The sequence below is a fragment of the Schistocerca serialis genome, chromosome 1 (assembly GCF_023864345.2).
Source record: "Schistocerca serialis cubense isolate TAMUIC-IGC-003099 chromosome 1, iqSchSeri2.2, whole genome shotgun sequence".
Lineage (NCBI taxonomy): Eukaryota > Metazoa > Arthropoda > Insecta > Orthoptera > Acrididae > Schistocerca > Schistocerca serialis.
In genome coordinates, this window is record NC_064638.1 from 272,717,156 (window position 1) to 272,739,225 (window position 22,070).

Here is a 22,070-nt window from a genome sequence, read left to right on the forward strand (position 1 = left end):
CATTTGACTCAACGTCATATGTACGTTTCTTAGTGGAAGTATAATCATATCAGGTATCAAACGAAATTTGCGTCTGGACTGATGATTTTTTGGTAGGAAGCATGCAGCTTGTTATCTTGGATGGAGAGTCATCAATAGAAGGTTTAATGGGACTCTTAATGTTCATGTTATATACTAATGACCTTACAGACAATTTTAATAGTAACCTCAGGCTTTTCACACATCATGCAGTTAGCTATAATGAAATGCTGTGTGAAAGAAGCTACAAAATGAAATATCTAGTTTCCTATGACAACAATATGAATTAGTCACTGTTGGAATCTGCCATTTCATACAAATACCTGGGTTAACACTTGTGGGCATATGAAATGGAATGATCACATAGGTTCTGTCATGGATAAAGCATGTGGTAGACTTCAGTTACAGTAGAATACTGGGGAAGTACAATCAGTCTAAAAAGGACACTGCTTACAAATCACTCATGCAACCCATCCTAGAATGTTACTCAAGTGTATGGGACCCATAACAAATAGGACTAACAGGATATCGAATGAACACAGACAGGAGCAGCACAAATGGTCTGTCTGACACATGGGAGTGGGTCTCAGAGATGTTTACGAAACTGAACTGACAGACTCTTGAAAATAGACGTAAACTATCATGAGAAATCATACTTTCAAGAACCGGCTAAAATCAAACAAGATTAGATTAATCATAGCACACATGGCAGCAATTAAACAATCATGAGGGCAAGATTAGATCCATTACAGCACTGAAGGCAGCATTTAAACAATCATTGTTCCCGCACTCCATATGTGAATGGAATGTGAAGAATTGTAATAATTGGTACAATGTGACATACCGTCTCCCCTGCAATTCAGTGGTTTGCAGAGTGTAGTACATGCAGATAAAAAAATGTGAGCAACAATACACACAATGTGGAGGTTCCGGCACCCGGGTTCGATTCCCGGTGGTGTCAGGGATTTTCTCTGCTTCGTGCTGACTGGGTGTTGTGTGATGTCCTTAGGTTAGTTAGGTTTAAGTAGTTCTAAATTCTAGGGGACTGATGACCATAGCTGTTAAGTCCGATCGTGCTCAGAGCCATTTGAATGTGGAGGTTGTTTATTTGTTTCATTCATTTGTGTTAGAAGCTGAAGCTAATCACAGAAGGCTAATTAACGTATTTTTAATATTATATGAAAACCCTGAGGTACTGAAAGGTACTTTTGAACAGGAGAAATTCTAGGAGACATAAGACAAAAACTAGTGCTTATCACGCATTTTTCAGGTTTGATGGAAACACCATAAGAAGGTATATGAAAAACATTCAATATCTTTCTGAGCAATGATTAAGGAAGTGTTATCCAGGTGCTTTTTAGTTAGTAATCTAGCAGTGCTCATTCAGTATATGCTGTCGTTTCTACTGAGTGAGTTCGTATTATTAACCAAAAATGTGGGAGGCAGTGCATGTACAGGAATAGCGGACGCGGAATTCCAAAATATTTAACCAACGGCCTACACGAATTTAGTGAACTGACATTACAACACAGGCTGTTGTTTATCAGCTCAACTTTGTTTTCCCAGTCTGAGCGACAGCTGTGATGGTATGGACATAAATATCAATGGTGACCAGTGTGGTAGAGGCAACAATAGGATTGTTTCGAATGACATGCATTTAAGTGCAGCCAATCACGAGAAAAACACAATGACAGTACTCAATGGTTCAGGAACAATTTGCAGGCTTACAAAGTAAACTCTAAATCCCTATCCGTTGACTTAGAGACAGTACAGTGTGCAGTGTATTCAATTCACAATGACTTAATGTGACTAGTAAATGCCCAGGTTGTATTACCATATCAGCTGACAATATATCGATGACAACCCCAAGAAGGGTATCACTATTAATTTGGTAACTTACTCACTTGTTTAATACCCAATTTATTAACATAAGCAGACAACGCAGCGATATCTTTTTCGCGGCCGAGTTCTACAATTCTCTCTTCTAATTGCATGATCAGTGCCGACTTCCACTGTAAGCTCTAAAAAATACATAAACACATCAAATTTGATACGTTTCGCGCGTTTTTCATCACCGTCATTGTACCAACGCTATTCTTTTCTCGAACCCGAACAGGTTCACCAACATTTGCAAGGGAATGGCACTACGTTATTGCTTGATTTATAAAACCTATAAAATAAAGGAATTCAAATTGTTATCCATCGTACAGCTCTTTAATTAATTTAGATAACGGCAGCGTGTTCCATAAGTCGACAATTCGCTATACATATACATTACCAATATTTTATGTGTCTATGATTTACATACCAATACGTTAATAGACAAGAAAAATGTGCTTTAATTTAACAACAAAATTAATTACATTATCTTATGGGACGAGATGAGGAACAATGATTTCATTCACTTTTCTAGTTTTCAGAGGGTGGACGTGTGTCCTGTACAGACTAACGCCCAAACGCACTGTGAAAACTGTTTTTATCAACGACTATTTCTGACGTTAATGGGAAGGTAGAAGAGGTAAGTGTGTGTTAATATGTAATCAAAACTTCATATCACGTATTTAATTTTTTGTGGAAGTATTTACTTCTGTTGAGAACAGCAATTTTGCGGAGGGGTGTGTCTCTGGCAGTGAAACCTTGTATCTATGTTATTGATGAAATGCTTCGTCGTATCTATTCTAATATTGTCGCATTTCATGTATTACATCCTTCGCACATTAGATATCACTTCCATAATACAACGTTCTATATCTTTAAATCGCGTAGAAGTCTTAACACCACTGAGTTAGTCATTACATGTCCTTCACACCAAGAATTTATGAAAGTGAACGCGAGCATTTAATTTGTGTTATATTACAATGACTGCATATTCAACGTTTATCACTTGTTTTAACGTCACGAAATCAATGTTTAGCATTAAAGTATATGACAAGTACGTGTAATACGTAGCAAGTGACACACCCCCTTGCTGCTTTATGCACCACTTTGCCTTGATTATAGCTTGATACCTCCTTCGGTATAACTAATATGTTATTCCAAGACCATATAGAAACATATGTGCTGAGAGAACCGACAATTGGTTATACTTTAGTTACATCTGTTACATGAAATGAAACATTATCTTGTAATACTTTCAGTGTTAACACAATCAAACAAAACTAAAGTGAAACCATTAACGTATACTAGCTATCCATGAACAGTTAGCAATCAAATTGTATGCTAGTTCCAAAAGATAGTTACTGGTGTGACAGAAGTGCTTATTTTAGATGGGCAATACGTTGTTTCCTGTATGAGAGAAGGTTACTGAGTTATTTATTGTAATTACCGGCTAATTCAGTGAGCTTACAAGCAAATATATGTCACTTCTGAGAGTTAAATTACCTGTTTTGAAGTGAAAATAGCAGCTGCGCTTAAAAAAAATTCTGTATGGAAAGCAGGAGTTCAAACTGATTGGGTGCGCTTGTTATTGTAGTACACAATGCTAATTGTTGCAGGAAAGAGCTGGCTTCATCAGTTTATTGTATGATCTGGTACTTCTAGCAACTACTTCGTTCGGTGCATTGTGAAAGTATAATTTTCGATCAAATTATTTTTGCGCCAGAATTTGCTGAATTACCTTATCATTCGGAAATTCCGAAGGTGCTCCTCTATGTGACTATCCACAGTTGTAAAGTCAGTGATTTCTGTACCTGTCCTGCAGTTTTCTTTATTTATTTCGTATATAGTAGAGAAGGAACACTTATGAGACGTGATATTTCTGAGTGCAAAGGAAGTTGTAACCTGTTGGTCACTCCTCTTCACAAATAAAAATAGTATGTGACATGTGTCAGTATTGCAGTGACCCTTATCGAGACGTTATATGAGACAAAACCTAAGAATGGTTAGCAATGTTATAACGCCTGCCAAAAACTCTAAAAATATTGGGTTTTGTCTGAGGATCAAAGATTAAACGTGTTTACTCTACCCCAACCCTTCCGCTTCGCATATAGCATCGAAAGATCCAAAAATAAGAGACATGCAGCATATGAGAATATATCCAATAGTACCGGCACCCAAGAATAAAATAGGAGAAGAGAGAAAAGCTATAATAAAGATACCAGACACTCAACCATACCCCAGGCACATAATTTCGATGAGTGAAAATTTATATACATGCAGCAAGAACAGATTGCATTTGCTAAGATGTCAACATCTAAACGACGTACATATCGAGCATAGAGGTGTCAGCAATTCATCATTCCTATTAACGCTATGGATTCTTTCATTCTAAAGCCACTTGTGTACAAGTCTAAACCAGCTTAATTTTGATGTAATTGGTTTCATGATCTTTCATATAACAAGTACTACTATCCATTTGGACTGTCACTGTTTAGCGCACATTTTAACCACCAAGGCATATGAAAATGTCTCCGTGCTTTAAATGATTTACACCGATTTTCAGTAAATCAGCCAAGCGAGGCAGTTTTCCTGGTATCTCGTGGGCAGACGCAGAAACTTTAATTTTGTGTACAAAAGTATACGAGGACGAGGACGATATTCGGTAACACTAGGAACCGAGAATTCAGATTGATACTTAAAGCCCGTACTGAAGCGGTTGAAAAAAGGGGAATGCTGCAGCCTTTAATTTTTGTACTGAGCTAAAGTCTATTGTATTGCATTAAACACAACTGCGGGTGCGGAATAGATGGCTAATTGCGATCCAATATAGCTAAGATCGGACAGCTGTGTCTCAGTGAAATTTTTTTGTTGGAGACAGTTCTTGTACCATGGCTGAGGCGTTAAAGTTACAGGTGCAATGAGAGGCGACGGACAAACTTGTTACACTAAACGGGAAATCCCGTCGCTGACGCGTGGACGAAGACAGACAGCGCACTTGAAACAACGCAGACATGCAAGTGCTGCTGTGTTTTCGGCTCTTTAAGTTTTATTGCGATTTTCTTCAGCCCCTCTTAGTCAACGTCGAGATTATATAGCCACTTTGTTTCTGAATGATAACAGCAAAGTAGAAAAAACCCGTCTTCTTGACAGAATTTTAAATATTAAAAATAATTAAGATCCAATGACAAATTATTGCCAACAGAGCTCGAAGGACGTCATTCTAATCGAAAGTCAAAAGAATACAGAAAGCGAAGTCGTAGTTGGTCTACTGACGCATCCGTTAATGTAAGAACAGAACAATTAATTACGGTGTTCTTTTCACTCATTATTTTGGAATACCTTTGCCCAGTTCCCAAACAGCCGCTACTGTTAGATAGCTAAGATTATCAGCAATGAAAGAGAGAGGACAGTCGCCATGAAACGTTCCGAATCCTGTCGGCACTTACAAGGAGAATAAGCCGCCTAATTTGCTTAACCAAACTAAACTATTCAACGAAACTTAAGGACTTGTCCCGTATCGTAAAATGGATAGAATTGAGTAGCTATATGTCCTTTTATATTTGGCCATAAGTTTTTCTAAAATATCACAGGGCGCACCCTGATACACACCTTGAGAACCACTGGTCTAGGGTGTCATTTCGTTTCATAGCAGGACCCCTTTGGTTGTCATCCGCGGCACCTTACAGCGCAATGATATGTTGATGATACTGTACGCCCCGTTTTGTTGCCTTTCGTGGCAAGCCATCCTGTGTTTGCATTTCAGCAATATAATGCCCGCCCACACACGGCGAGATTTTCTACGCCTTTTCTTCATACTTGCTAAACTCTACCTTGGCGAACAAGGTTGCCGGATCTCTGCTCAATTGAGAACGTTTGGAGCATTCTGGGCAGGGTCCTCCAACCAGCTCGGAATTTTCACAATCTAAGGACCAACTGGACAAAATTTGGCACGATTTTCCTCTGGAGGATACAATAAAACTCTGTCAATCAATGGCAAGCCGAATAACCACATGCATAAGGGTCAGAAGCGGGCTAGGGCGTTATTGATTTGCTCAATTTGTGAAGCTCTTTTTCTTGAATAAATCATGCAGCTCCTCGGAAATTGTAATCATTTGTTTGTCTGCAAATGTACATCACATCTACTGATTTCCATCCCATTCGGATAATTCCTTTGTGGTTCTCCCTTTGTGTGTGTTTTGTGCGTGCGTGTGTGTGTGTGTGTGTGTGTGTGTGTGTGTGTGTGTTAGAGTCTAAATACTGGCTGAAACCCAACTTCACCGACAAAAAAGGCGCTGCAGGAGATGTGCTGTTAGCAAAGGCACTCGCGTCGGTCATCTGCTGCCATTAACGCCGGGTTTCGCCGTAATGTCCCAACGGATATGTTCGTCGTAAATCTCAATTTGACTTCTGCTGTTATTTCATGCAGTGATGGTTGTCTGTTAGCACTAGCAACTCTACACAAACGCTGCTGCTCTCGATCGTTAATGAAGGCCATCAGCCACGGCATTGTCCGTGCGGAGAGTAATACCTGAAATCTGGTATTCCCTGCACACTTTTGACACTGTGCATCTAGGAATATTGAATTCTCTAACGATCCCCGAAATGGAATGTTCCATATGGCTAGTTCCAACTACCATTCTGCGTTCAGAGTCTGTTACTCCCCGTCGTGCAGCCACAATCACGTCGGCAACCTTTTCACATGCATCATCTGAATACAACTGACAGCTCTGCCAACTCTGTCTGTAGACAATATTGGCACTATCCTTGGCAATTTCCCACGTGCTACACGGATCTAGGAAGTCAGGTTAGGTTTGTTGTTGTTGTTGTGTGGAAAATGAGTTGCAGGTATTGTGAGATATTAGGGCAGATGAATACGCGATATCGTTATCCCATGACTTCTATCACCTCAGTATATAGGCAGTGCTGCATGTTGTTACCATGCATCCTGATACATCCTTCGGCCCTTCTTCGCTGTGTATCATGCGCTCTTTCAAATATTCCTGGCTCCATTCGCACTATGTCACATGCATTGGTCATACCCTCCTGTAAAATCTGCACGTTGAGGACTGGACATATACCGATGCCTTTAAATGTCCCCATAGCCATAAATCCAGCGAATTCAATTCCATGCATCCTGATGTATCACCTTCGTGATTTCTGGAGGATTTGCATCTGCCCACACATGCGTATTTTGGTAATTTACGATCTCATCTCTAGTAAACAATGCCTCGCCTGGAAATGCTACACATTACTTGTCACGTCTGAAACGACCCATATCTCAACAGGTATTGGTTTCTGGATATATAATTATAGGAACTTTTATTCTAATTTTGACCAGTGCTACCTCCTATAGAAATATGTGACATCTTTTTTAAAACACCTTGTGTCCGGACGCTGAATTAACTTTCCATCTTATTTAAAACTGAGCAAGCGCAAGTGCTCACACAGTACAATAATTTGTCTCGTCTCTCTCCCCGTCACCAGCGTACGTGAACATAAAGATCGTTAATGCCGATAACTTGGTAAACACAGACAATCTAAATCTGGATGGACAGACAGCGATTTCGACCTCCTTTCTATTAAATGCGAGTGGGTTGTCTATAAGAAAACAAATTCACGTTCGAAACTAACTGTTCAGATAAGACAAATGACAGCCATAGATCTTTTGTCCGCACCTGTGGGTGTAAAAATTTTGTAAACCAACTCTTACGCTTTCTCAGCGTGATCGGTTAATGATGTTCAGCCTAGTTTCAATACACGATTAAGTTTGTAAACCACTTTAACCCGTAATGTACATCAGAGCTATGACGGCAGGGCCTGACTTTTCGTCTGCTGAAGCCCGAACTCGGAATTTGCATTCCACTGACTAAGAACATAACGACAATCATAATCATATTTTAATACAACAAAGCCTGTCATAGTCATAAAACGTTCGCCAATTACAGTTTTCTGTCGTAATTATTGAAAAGTATTATACTTCCGCAACGGTGGCAAACCATGTGAAGTCGTGTTACAAGTTGTCCTCACACCTTGCCTACTACTATAAATGTTAATCACATAGTTTGTTTATCGGCTGTAAATTATTCGCGGTAAAGTTAAATGTTTACTTGCTACACCTCGTTACAATATTTACAGTGTACCACGATGGCTTAGGATGTCACTGACTGCGCGATGCCTCCTGCACGAGGTTCGAGTCCTCCCTCGGGCATGGGTGTGTGTGTTGTTCTTAGCATAAATTAGTTTAAGTAGTGTGTAAGTCTAGGGACCGACGACCTCTGCAGTTTTGTCTCTTAAGAACTCATACACATTTGAATATTTTTTGATGGCGTAGGGGAAGACAGCATGCGCGCGATTTTCAGTATTCTCTCCTACTCATAGAATGGCTCTGAGCACTATGGGACTTAACATCTGAGGTCATCAGTCCCCTAGAACTTAGAACTACTTAAACCTAACTAACCTAAGGACATCCACACATCCATGCCCGAGGCAGGATTCGAACCTGCGACCGTAGCGGCCACGCGGTTCCAGACTGAAGCCCCTAGAACCGCGCGGCCACACCGGCCGGCTCTCCTACTCATAAGCTGTCCTTAGATGGCCAATAATATTGTGCAATATTACTGTTTTTCCGTGTACTGCAGAATTACGTTGTAAATAACATTGTGCGGTAATGTGGTGCGGAATGCTGGACGATATACACAGTGCTGCTGTGAGAATTGCTCTTCTTTGTTGCAAACAGAAATGAAAGCGGATGAGAAATTGGTTCAAGTTGCGCTGTAGATCACTCACGGAAACTCGTTGAGAGAATTCAGATTGAACGAAAAACAAATTACCATAGGTTTTTGTTTATTGATGGTCCGACGTTTGATACTTTACTGGAAATCCGTCCCGTTTCATAGGCACTTGCCTCGTCCTCCATCCTTCCTGATAAATTTCAGCGGACGCCCATATTCTCATCATCAAAAAAAAAAATAGTACAAAGAGACGCAGTTCCAACTATTAGCGCTTGTCTATAACGCTAAGCTACTTTGCTGCTGGTAATTCTTTCGAAAACTTGAAATTTACAAGTGCAGTTTCATCTTACAGTATTTGAGATATAGTTATAGACACGTGTCATGCAATAATTCGTGCACTAAAGGATCATTTTCGTGTAATAATTTATACATAGAGACAAATATCAGTATACATTCTTCTATTCGTTAATTTTGCATTCATTAATTTAAAAAAAAAAAAATCTTCCTTCGCGGTCGTTCCCCATATTTTCTGAGCAACAAATCACAAGAATCATTATTTTTAATACTTCTGTTTTTGTACTCATCTGTCCCAATATCCCACAATACCTGCAACTCATTTTCCACGCAATAAGAACAAACCTAACATAACCTAACCTGACCTCCTAGGTCCGTGTAGCACGTGGGAAATTGTCAAGGGTAGTGCCAATATTGCCCACAGACGACATAAAAAATTTCCAAAGTTTTTGATGTTTTCAGTATTATTGCGCAACCTTTCAATCCCACTCATGACGGTGAATATTACTGGTTATCCGGGAAATATTATCTGCATTACGGAGTGAAATTTCACTCTGCAGCGGTGTGTGCGCTGATATGAAACTTCCTGGCGGATTTAAATTGTTTGCCGCATTGAAATCAACTCTGAGCGTTCGCATTTCGCGGGCGAATCTGCCGACTGAGCTACCCAAGCACGGCTCACGCCCCCTCCTCACAGCTTCACTTCTGCCAGCACCTCCTCTCCTACCTTCCAAACTTCGCAGAAACTCTCCTGAGAAGCTTGCAAGACAAGCACTTCTGGAAGAAAGGATATTGCGGGCACATGGCTTAGCCACAGCTTGCGGGACGTGTCCAGAATGAAATTTTCACTCTGTAGCGGTCCGGTACACAGTTTTAATCGGCCAGGAAGTTTCTTGTCAGTATTATTGGCCGTCTAGGTGGCGCCACACTCCCCTGGCTTAGTCGTCCGTTTCGTTAACTTTGTTAATGTTTCCTATGAGGCTAATGAAAGAAAAGACTTAATTAGACAAAAGACGTTTGCAAACGGTATTCACAAATTGATTACGTTTACAATTCGGTGCCAATTTAATCCTTAAGAAGCTCAGTAGTTTTATAGTAGAAAGGACAGACAAACAAAGTCGATTTACTTGTTCATTTTATACTGATAAAACTCAAGATATTTTGAAGCAAAATTTACACACACGTAAATTTCACATTTTCCTAGTACAAGGAGCACAATTTTTTAATGTTCAAAAACGATTTTAGCAAAAATACCGGACGGCGCGCATGCGCCGTAGCTTAAGTGGCACTTGTAGGCCAATCTGATGGTATTTCCGGGTTTATAGCCAATAAGTCTCCTATACCAATTTGTCCTCCTCGACTTTACCTCAACCGCTGTGGTATGTTATAAACAGTTATCGTTTACACCATGTATAAATCGTTGTATTATATATGTGTAAATATGCAGAGTGACTCGCGTTAAGGCGTTAACGCCCCATTTACTTTGTGAACGGTCCATATATCGAAACGATGTTTGGAACTTATGATAGTACGTCAACGAGAACGAACTTTTTGTGTGTAATAGAGAATGGTAACTCGTGTATCGATCGCGATATTGAAGCAAATATAATTTTTTTTAAATAGAACTATATACTATTTAATGGCGCCGAAAGCGCCAGAAAAGAAGAGTGCAGTGGTATAACGATTGTTAATTTCGAGGTTAAAACTATTTGCAAAAGAATACGAGAAGTATTGTGAAATCGAAAAGAAAATCGGCCGGAATCGGCTGTTACCTTGTAAACTTGCTCATGCCAGTCTTCATCATTGTATCAAGCCTTTCGACTGTTTACTTATATGTACTGCAGAACTACCAAGAACTGTGTTCTTTATCGGCGAGTAATTTCTGCAATTGTGTGTGTGTGTGTGTGTGTGTGTGTGTGTGTGTGTGTGTGAATTTCAAAGGGATCAGACTGCTGAGGTCACCGGTCCCTAGGCTTACACACTACTTAAACTAACTTATGCTAAAAACCACACACACACACACACACACACACACACACACACACACGCCACACGGAGGACTCGAACTCCGGCAGGAGGGCCGCGCAATAGGCCACATGGCGCCCCAAGACCGCGCGGCAGTAATTTCTGCTTCAACATTCCTCACATACGGACGTTTAAGTTGGAAAAATTCGGAAATTTACGGTAAGGTCTTACGGGACTAAACTGCTGAGGTCATCGGTCCCTAAGCCTAAACACTATTTAATCAAACTTAAACAAACTTACGCAATGGATAATACACCACACACCCATGTCCGAGGGAGAACTCGAACCTGCGACGGGGGGGGGGGGGGGGGGGGCGAGCTGCACGAACCGTGCAAGGCGTCTCAGACCACGCGGCTGAAAAGTTAGACATGCTGCTTTTATACGGTGATGTGAAATACCGTCGAAACGGTACGGCGTGTCCATCACGGCGAACGGTCTAGCCGACGGGAGGCCCTAGTCACACGACATCTATTTATCGTGGCCGCGAAGGTTAAAATCTCAATTTGTTGTGACTTCACTTGGTTGCTGATGTGCAGATATTAATGAAATGCTCCTGCAGTCGAAGAAATCTCGAACGATATTCTAAATCTCTTCAACTGACCTCGAAAGTTACTTTCGAATCATTCCGAGTAAATTCTTAATCCTTATCCAAACTGATCAAGTTCTATCTCTTCACTTGAACGGAATGTGTTACAACATTTGAAAAACTACACACAAGTATTTTTCAATATCTCTGTACCACCGCCATGTCGATATATACACTGTAAGTAGGCTGTTTAGGTTTTTATGTTGGTAACGTCACATAGCGCTCTGTATGAAAATCACTGGCTGTGCTGTGTGCAGTCTGTGTCTGGTTGGCATTGTTGAAATATTCGCTATTGTAGTGTTGGGCAGTTCGATGTGAACAGCGCGTAGCGTTGTGCAGTTGGAGGTGAGCCGCCAGCAGTGGTGGATGTGGGGAGAGAGATGGCGGAGTTTTGAGAGTGGATGATCTGGACGTGTGTCCATCAGAGAGAGAAAATTTGTAAGACTGGATGCCATGAACTGATGTAAAGATTATGACTTTTGAACGCTATTAAGGTAAATACATTGTTTGTTCTCTATCAAAATCTTTCATTTGCTGACTATGCCTATCAGTAGTTAGAATCTTTTATTTAGCTGGCAGTGTTGGCGCTCGCTGTATTGCAGTAGTTCGAGTAACGAAGATTTTTGTGAGGTAAGTGATTCATGAAAAGTATAGGTTATTGATAGTCAGGGCCATTCTTCTGTAGAGATTATTGAAAGTCAGATTGCGTTGCGTTAAAAATATTGTGTGTCAATTTAGTGAATGTCTGAGTAAGTTCAGTTTTGCTCAGCTGTTTGAAAATCAAATAACGTAGATGTTTTCCAGCACTGTCATTTTTAAGATTTTTCTAAGGGGACGTTTCAACACTTTCAGATCAAAAATCACTTAGACACTCCGGTGCAATGTTGAGCTGACCACTAGATGTCACGAAAGGCGCACCCGCCAGTCTAAAGGGAGGCCCAGGAAATTTTCAGCGAAGAAGCGGTCACAGCAGAATGGTTCGGTTACGAGAGCTCAGTGACTTTGATTGTGGACTTGTCACTGGATGTCACCTGAGTAATAAATCCATCATGGACATTTCAACCCTTCTAAAGCTGCACAAGTCTGCTATTGGCGATAGTATGGTGAAGTGGAAAAGCGAAGGAACAGTAACAGCTGAACCAAAAGCAGGCAGACTGCATGTACTGACGAACAGCGACCGTCGAGTATTGCAGAGATGGTTTAAAAAAATCGCGTGAAGTCGACAGAAGGAGCGATACCAACGGTCCAATTACCACAATGACTGCGTAGGAAGCTAAAAATAACGGGGTACAATGGTCAAACAGTTTCTCATAAGCCACACATGTCTGTACAAGATGCTAGGCGACAATGGAGGTCGTGTAAAAAGTGACGCCACTAGACAGTGGATGACTGAGAACAAGTGATTTGGAGCGATGAATCACGATATACCTCGTGACAGTCGGATGGAAGGGTTTGAGTTTGTCGAATGCCTGGAGAACAGACAAGGATCCAGGGGATGGGGCAAAACGGGGTATTTGCCCTGGGAGGCAATTTCAGGGGGGGGGGGGGGGGGGGGCAAATTCATATTCTTAAAGAAATAAAAACCTTGTTTCACAACGCGCCTATCATCCAGCTCACGTTGGCTTATCGATTGTTTGTATGATTTTGAAACGCATCCCTGATGGTTTTTGAACACATTCTAAGTTGGTTTCCAAACGAATCATAAGATGATTTTTGAATGCGTGCGTATTGAACGTGATGTCTCTAAAAATGGTTCAAAAGGCTCTGAGCACTATGGGATCTAACTTCTGAGGTCATCAGTCCCCTAGAACTTAGAACTACTTAAATCTAACTAACCTAAGCACATGACACACATCCATGCCCGAGGTAGGATTCGAATCTGCGACCGTAGCGGTCGCGCGGTTCCAGACTGTAGTGCCTAGAACCGCTCGGCCACCTCGGCCGGCCGTGATGTCTCTCCCAGGCTAATCTCCATCGCGTCTAGAAATAATAATAAAAAAAATACTTTACCGCAGGAAAAAAGGCTTGGGGCTATACGAGCTGAGCTGAATAAAGCCGAACGGGTGAATGCCAATCGCAGTTTATTTACGTGGTTGATTGGGTGTGCGAATGATAAGCATTGTTTTAATAATTAGCAAAATCCGTAGATTCAGACTACCAGAGTGGAAATAAACGACTAAGAGGAATAACAGATAAGGAAGATTACATATTATCTTCTCGGTCTACCCAAGAAAATGAAATTTTCACAGAAAATTTTTGCCTGGTCGCTACACTACTAAGGGCCAGTTGTACAGTCCCAGTTAGCAGCCGCTTGATTCTGTTCTCGTAACAGCGCAGAAAGCGCATTGCACGAAACATAAAAACCTAACCGGCGAATAAAGGCGAGATAACTGAATCGGTGATTCTGACAGGGTCAGGGAAGTTAGCAGTTCTAGGCGCTACAGTCTGGAACCGCACGACCGCTACGATCGCAGGTCTGAATCCTGCCTCGGGCATGGATGTGTGTGACGTCATTAGGTTATTTAGGTTTAAGTAGTTCTAAGTTCTAGGGGACCGATGACCTCAGCAGTTAAGTCCCATAGTGCTCAGAGCCATTTGAACCATTTTTTCAGGGAAGTTAACCGGAGAATAAGTTATGACAATGGCAGGAATAGTTACAGAATTAGTGATGAGAAGATTGTTTGTTAGAACGAGGAAGGAGAAGAAACGGGGATATTATATGGAAAAATATGATGATTCCAAATTTATATAAAAATTTTGCACGGCAAAATTTTTGCCGGTTGTACAGTCCCAAATTAGCAGCCGCTTAATTCTGTGCTCGTAACAGCGCTGAAAACGCATTGCACGAAACGTAAAAGCCCAAACGGAGAATAAAGGCGAGATAACTGAATCGGGCCGGCCGCAGTGGTCTCACGGTTCTAGGCGCGCAGTCCGGAACCGTGCGACTGCTACGGTCGCAAGTTCGAATCCTGCCTCGGGCACGGCTGTGTGTGATGTCCTTAGGTTAGTTAGGTTTAAGTAGTTCTAAGTTCTAGGGGACTGATGACCACAGCAGTTGAGTCCCATAGTGCTCAGAGCCATTTGAACCATTTTTTTGAACTGAATCGGTGATTCTGACGGGGTCAGGGAAGTTAACCGGAGAATAAGTTATGAGTTAAGTTTTAGATCCCATGCTTGACAAACTGGAGCAAATGAATGAAATGTAAAACTGTTTTCTAACATAAAACGTTTTGCTTTTAGTAAGCCTAATAGGCATTTGATGTTGGTACTTCGTGAATTGCATTCTTTCGTATAATTCGGTCCTGTTATTTATGTAAATGAGATAGATGAAAATGATAGGCTTGCTTACTTGGAGCGTGTTCCAGTCAGTGGCAGTTACAGAAAAACCTCAAGGAGGAAGCGCTAAAGACATCTTGAGCTATCTCTACTTTTACCGTAATAAAAAATAATCAAGTCCCATACAAAGTTTAAGGAAGTTTTATTTAAATTGATTACACACATATAAAAGACAGTTCCGTGTTATGATATTAAAAAATTAAAAATGTTGTTGTTTTCCTTAAATGCGCCTATTCTTCCTGGCAAATTGATGAATTTCATCGTCAATAGGACAATCAATGTCAGGGCGAGTGTTCAACAGAGCAAAGCCATTAAGTCGATCCTCCTTCATTGTCGACCTCAGCAGTGCCTTTGTACGCCGCAATGTTGAAAAACTTCTTTCTACTGTAGCAATAGATTAGACAAGCAAATATTTTGTACAGCGTGTGCAAAGTAGGATAGTCTGATCCAGGACAAACAGACAAGCGCTTGCGTAACAGAATCATGATCATGAAGGGCGTTTATGCTCGTTTGCTTGTATTGAAGAATCCCTCCCATTAGTCTCTTTTTAATCACAAAGAGTGATTCTTCTTCAAAGAACGGTAGTTTCGTTAAGCATTGATTCGATTTATGTGCCAGATCATTACCGTCATGGTTCAGTATCGAGATCACTAGAATGGCCGCGACTTTTCTCTTTGGTATGCGTTAGCTATCTATGTGCCAGACAGAAACACATAAAATACGAAGACGCGGACGCGCGTGCTACATAAGAAAGTACAATTACTCGATTCAGAGTCGACCGACGAAAGAAACGAACAAATAGCGTGCGGGTGGCTCCACTTGGCGCAATATTAGAAAGGCCTAGCAGTCAGCGACAAAATAAACATAATCAAATCGAGAAACCAGGCCAGTCTTAGGTACTAATCGTATTAACAGCTTTTTCAGTATTAGACAACGACATTTTAATTTTTCATGTAGCAAGACGTTTGACGAACATTGATGAGATAATAAATTCTTTTGCAGGAAGATAAGCATGCCGTGTAAAACTGTAGCACGATTAGAGAGAAAAAAAAATGCTAGGACCTAAGCATTGAAGAAATGTGTACTGTCTTGCTTGTCTCTTGTCTTTATTGATTTTGTGTTCCTATATTTAATTTTATGTCACACAAAAGAGAAAGTTATTAGCTCATTTTCTGAACAGTTCTTATTCTCCTTGTTACAGATGATCCCACCCAGTATTAATTGTGAGTTTTTCTAAAAGGGGATAGGATCTCGAATCGGCTGACTGGGAACAGGATAGGCGCCACTCGACATTGGGGAGTGGCGGGTTCAGCGGCGTTCGCGGCGCACGAGGCGGAGGGTCAATGTGGAGGCTGGCCGTGTGGCATCGCCCGCTCTGCCTGTGAGTGGACATGTGGCTGCTCCTTCAGCAAGGTCCGAGCAGGCACACGGGGGGAGGGGTTTATTAGTTATTGGGAGCTCCAACGTTAGGCGGGTGATGGAGCCCCTTAGGGAAATAGCGGGAAGGTCGGGGAAGAAGGCCAGTGTTCACTCTGTCTGCTTGCCAGGGGGTCTCATCCGAGATGTGGAGGAGGCTCTGCCGGCGGCGATAGAGAGCACTGGGTGCACCCGACTGCAAATTGTTGCTCATGTCAGCACCAATGACTCCTGCCGTCTGGGTTCAGAGGTCATCCTCAGTTCGTACAGGCGGTTGGCGGAATTGGTGAAGGCGGAAAGCCTCGCTCGCGGGGTGAAATCAGAGCTAACTATTTGTAGTATCGTTCCCAGAACCGATCGCGGTCCTCTGGTTTGGAGCCGAGTGGAAGGCTTAAACCAGAGGCTCAGACGATTCTGCGGAGATCTGGGGTGCAAATTTCTCGACCTCCGCTATCGGGTGGGGAAATGTAGGGTCCCCCTGAATAGGTCAGGCGTGCACTACACGCCGGAAGCGGCTACAAGGGTAGCGGAGTACGTGTGGAGTGCACGTGGGGGTTTTTTAGGTTAGAGAATCCCCTCCCTAGGCCCGACAAAACGCCTCCTGAGACGCAGCAAGGTAGGAGTAGGCAAAATGCAACAGGGAATAACAATATTAATGTGCTAATAGTAAACTGCAGGAGCGTCTACAGAAAGGTCCCAGAACTGCTCTCATTAATAAACGGTCACAACGCCCATATAGTACTAGGGACAGAAAGTTGGCTGAAACCAGATGTAAATAGTAATGAAATCCTAAACTCAGATTGGAATGTATACCGCAGAGACAGGCTGGACAGTGAAGGGGGAGGCGTGTTTATAGCGATAATAAGTGCAATAGTATCGAAGGAAATTGACGGAGATCCGAAATGTGAAATGATTTGGGTGAAGGTCACGGTTAAAGCAGGCTCAGACATGGTAATTGGATGTCTCTATAGGGCCCCTGGCTCAGCAGCTGTTGTGGCTGAGCACCTGAAGGATAATTTGGAAAATATTTCGAGTAGATTTCCCCACCATGTTATAGTTCTGGGTGGAGATTTTAATTTGCCGGATATAGACTGGGAGACTCAGACGTTCATAACGGGTGGCAGGGACAAAGAATCCATTGAAATTTTTTTAAGTGCTTTATCTGAAAACTACCTTGAGCAGTTAAACAGAGAACCGACTCGTGGCGATAACATATTAGACCTTCTGGTGACAAACAGACCCGAACTATTTGAAAAAGTTAACGCAGAACAGGGAATCAGCGATCATAAAGCGGTTACGGCATCGATGATTTCAGCCGTAAATAGGAATATTAAAAAGGGTAGTAAGATTTTTCTGTTTAGAAAAAGTGACAAAAAGCAGATTTCAGAGTACCTGTTGGCTCAACACAAAAGTTTTGTCTCAAGTACAGATAGTGTTGAGGATCAGTGGACAAAGTTCAAAACCGTCGTACATAATGCGTTAGATGAGTATGTGCCAAGCAAGATCGTAAGAGATGGAAAAGAGCCACCGTGATACAACAACCGAGTTAGAAAACTGCTGCGGAAGCAAAGGGAACTTCACAGCAAACATAAACATAGCCAAAGCCTTGCAGACAAACAAAAATTACGCGAAGCGAAATGTAGTGTGAGGAGGGCTATGCGAGAGGCGTTCAATGAATTCGAAAGTAAAGGTCTATGTACTGACTTGGCAGAAAATCCTAAGAAATTTTGGTCTTATGTCAAAGCGGTAGGTGGATCAAAACAAAATGTCCAGACACTCTGTGACCAAAATGGTACTGAAACAGAGGATGACAGACTAAAGGCCGAAATACTAAATGACTTTTTCCAAAGTTGTTTCACAGAGGAAGACAGCACTGTAGTTCCTTCTCTAGATTGTCGCACAGATGACAAAATGGTAGATATCGAAATAGACGACAGAGGGATAGAGAAACAATTAAAATCGCTCAAAAGAGGAAAGGCCTCTGGACCTGATGGGATACCAGTTCAATTTTACACAGAGTACGCGAAGGAACTTGCCCCCCTTCTTGCAGCGGTGTACCGTAGGTCTCTAGAAGAGCGTAGCGTTCCAAAGGATTGGAAAAGGGCACAGGTCATCCCCGTTTTCAAGAAGGGACGTCGAGCAGATGTGCAGAACTATAGACCTATATCTCTAACGTCGATCAGTTGTAGAATTTTGGAACACGTATTGTGTTCGAGTATAATGACTTTTCTGGAGACTAGAAATCTACTCTGTAGGAATCAGCATGGGTTTCGAAAAAGACGGTCATGTGAAACCCAGCTCGCGCTATTCGTCCACGAGACTCAGAGGGCCATAGATACGGGTTCACAGGTAGATGCCGTGTTTCTTGACTTCCGCAAGGCGTTCGATACAGTTCCCCACAGTCGTTTAATGAACAAAGTAAGAGCATATGGACTATCAGACCAATTGTGTGATTGGATTGAGGAGTTCCTAGATAACAGGACGCAGCATGTCATTCTCAATGGAGAGAAGTCTTCCGAAGTAAGAGTGATTTCAGGTGTGCCGCAGGGGAGTGTCATAGGACCGTTGCTATTCACAATATACATAAATGACCTTGTGGATGACATCGGAAGTTCACTGAGGCTTTTTGCGGATGATGCTGTGGTGTATCGAGAGGTTGTAACAATGGAAAATTGTACTGAAATGCAGGAGGATCTGCAGCGAATTGACGCATGGTGCAGGGAATGGCAATTGAATCTCAATGTAGACAAGTGTAATGTGCTGCGAATACACAGAAAGATAGATCCTTTATCATTTAGCTACAAAATAGCAGGTCAGCAACTGGAAACAGTTAATACCATAAATTATCTGGGAGTACGCATTAGGAGTGATTTAAAATGGAATGATCATATAATGTTGATCGTCGGTAAAGCAGATGCCAGACTGAGATTCATTGGAAGAATACTAAGGAAATGCAATCCGGAAACAAAGGAAGTAGGTTACAGTACGCTTGTTCGCCCACTGCTTGAATACTGCTCAGCAGTGTGGGATCCGTACCAGATAGGGTTGATAGAAGATATAGAGAAGATCCAACGGAGAGCAGCGCGCTTCGTTACAGGATCATTTAGTAATCGCGAAAGCGTTACGGAGATGATAGATAAACTCCAGTGGAAGACTCTGCAGGAGAGACGCTCAGTAGCTCGGTACGGGCTTTTGTCAAAGTTTCGAGAACATACCTTCACCGAAGAGTCAAGCAGTATATTGCTCCCTCCTACGTATATCTCGCGAAGAGACCATGAGGATAAAATCAGAGAGATTAGAGCCCACACAGAGGCATACCGACAATCCTTCTTTCCACGAACAATACGAGAATGGAATAGAAAGGAGAACCGATAGAGGTACTCAAGATACCCTCCGCCACACACCGTCAGGTGGCTTGCGGAGTATGGATGTAGATGTAGAAGTTGGACATTTTAGTTTCCACTGTCCTGAATATAGGTTTGATGGCTTCCATTACAAAATATACACGTTTGAATTCCATATACCGAAATACAGTGACGTGCAACGGAAGAATGTTGTGTGAAGAGGCGTGGCACTGCACTTTGGCACACTTAAGACCAAATAACATGTCTTACATTTTCTCGAACATACAGAGAGATGTGCGCTACAAAATGAACATATTTTTGAAAAATTGATTTTTAAAATTTTTGACATCCTATCTCAAACGCTTGAGGGGGAGGGGCGGCACTATCAAGTTTTTGCCACGGTTCAGAAATATCGTAGAGCCGGGGCTGGCGGAGAACGTTACCAGCTATCATCTGTAGTGCCAACAATGAAGCGCGAAGGGGGTGGTGTTACGATATGTAGTTGTTTTTAATTGTAAGAGTGTAGTCCCCCTATTGCGCTTACGAAAAGGTTATTGCGAAAGAATCGAACACATGTAACTGCATTGAGTACAGGAGTGTAACAGTTCAGAGGCGATGATTATTTGTACCAGCGTGACAATACGAAGTCAGTTAAAAAAGATTCCAGAACTTTGCCCACAAAATTTTTCTGCGCATACCTTTTACTTATTGTGCATGGTCTCCGTAATCCTCTCCTCCACAATTGATACACATCGTTTCCACGTCCGGAAGCAGTCTTGGTACTGCACTTGCTGTATCGCGCGAAGCGCCGCCTGCGAATTTTCTTTTTAACTTTGGAAATAAAAAAAAGGTCCGCAGGGGCCAGGTCTGGAGAGTACGGAGGGTGAGGCAGCACAGCACAGTGATTTCGGTTTTTGTGCAACATTCACGCATCAACAGGGATGAAGATCGTGATGCAGGAGTCATGAACTGTCTCGCCACATTTCAGGCCGTATCCTCCTAACATTTTCTCGCAGGCGTCGCAACACGTCCCAATAGCACCATCGATTAACAGTTTGTCCCTGTGGCATGAATTCATGCTGAACGAATCCTTCAAAGTCAGAGAAATCTATCAGCATGGTCTCCATAATCCTCTCCTCCACAATTGATACACACCGTTTTGACCTGACCTAACGAACTTTTTTTGGTCTTGAAGAACCTTTCCCGACCATTTGTGAAGATTAAACCTTGGTCACAACATCGTAAACATACACCCACGCTTCATTACAAATTATGTTTCTCTTGAGAAACATATCGTTCTCATTTGCGCTATCCAAAAGCTCTTTACAGATTGCTGAGCGAAGGTCTTTCTGGTCTTGACTGGCTGGCCGATATGGCCGAGCGGTTCTAGGCGCTTCAGTCTGGAACCGCGCGACCGCTACGGTCGCAGGTTCGAATCCTGCCTCGGGCATGGATGTGTGTGATGTCCTTAGGTTAGTTAGGTTTAAGTAGTTCTAAATTCTATGGGACTGATGAACTCAGATATTAAGTCCCATAATGCTCAGAGCCATTTGAACCATTTGGTCTTGACTCAAGAGCCGTGGGACGAGCATGGCGGCAACACGATGCCTTTCAAGATGCTGTGTCAGGATTTCATGGCGTGATTCAACTGAAATGTCACATTAATCTGCAATCTCTCGGACAGTCAATCCTCGATTGGTATGCACAATTTCGTTGACATTGCTGACATGAGCGTCGTCGGTAAACGTCGAAGGTCCACGTTTAAGTTCCGTCCGGCCGTTTTTAAACAGTGTGAGCCATGCGTAACACCGAGTACGTCTTAAGCACTTATCGCCGTATGCTTCTTATGTCATTTGGTTTGTCTCTGTAAAGATTTTGTTAAGTGTCACGCAAAATTTAATGCAGATGCGTTACTCCTCTAACTTTACCGTCTCAAAATTCACAAACTGTGAGACAAAGTTCTACTCAATACATCACTGAACAATAAATATACAAGAATGAAACGTCCGACAATTACACACTAAACACAGCCGTGTGCAGGGATGCCAACCGAATTTCTCTCCGAAATACCAAGTCTGCTCAATAATTTCGTAATTTGGTAATTACGAATTTTTTTGAACAGACTTCGTACACTGTGTCATACAGCAGCATTTGTGAGGTAATTGTTTGTGGACAATAACATTCCTGAAATGGACTAACATGCCCAGAGTACCGATCTTAATCCAATGGAGCATCTTTGGGATGAGTTAGAACGTCGACTTCGCTCCAGATCGCAGAGTCCTACATCACCGCCTTCTCTGCTTTCGCCTCTTGAGGAGGAATCGGCTGCCATTCCTCCACAGACACTCAGACATCTTATTGAAATTGTTACCAGCAAAGTCGTCTTAAAGGCGCAGGGTGGACCGACCCTGCATTAGGAAATGTCAGTTTTTTTCAGTTACA

The 22,070-nt window shown here is 42.1% G+C and overlaps 2 protein-coding genes across 3 annotated transcripts in view; one reads left to right on the forward strand and one right to left on the reverse strand.

Moving 5' to 3' along the window:
* LOC126467803 (Fanconi anemia group I protein-like) overlaps positions 1-2,097 on the reverse strand; it is a 269,273-nt gene extending 267,176 nt beyond the window's left edge. Inside the window, exon 1 of the mRNA XM_050096494.1 lies at positions 1,923-2,097. Coding sequence (XP_049952451.1) covers positions 1,923-2,012 — 90 coding nt within the window. The 5' untranslated portion in view covers positions 2,013-2,097. The remainder of the gene's footprint in view (positions 1-1,922) is intronic.
* A 330-nt stretch (positions 2,098-2,427) lies between these two features.
* Positions 2,428-22,070, forward strand: part of LOC126467819 (protein hu-li tai shao) — a 426,171-nt gene continuing 406,528 nt past the window's right edge. For both annotated transcript variants that reach the window (XM_050096499.1, XM_050096496.1), the window contains exon 1: positions 2,428-2,536. The gene's annotated coding sequence lies outside the window, so the exon portion shown is untranslated. The remainder of the gene's footprint in view (positions 2,537-22,070) is intronic.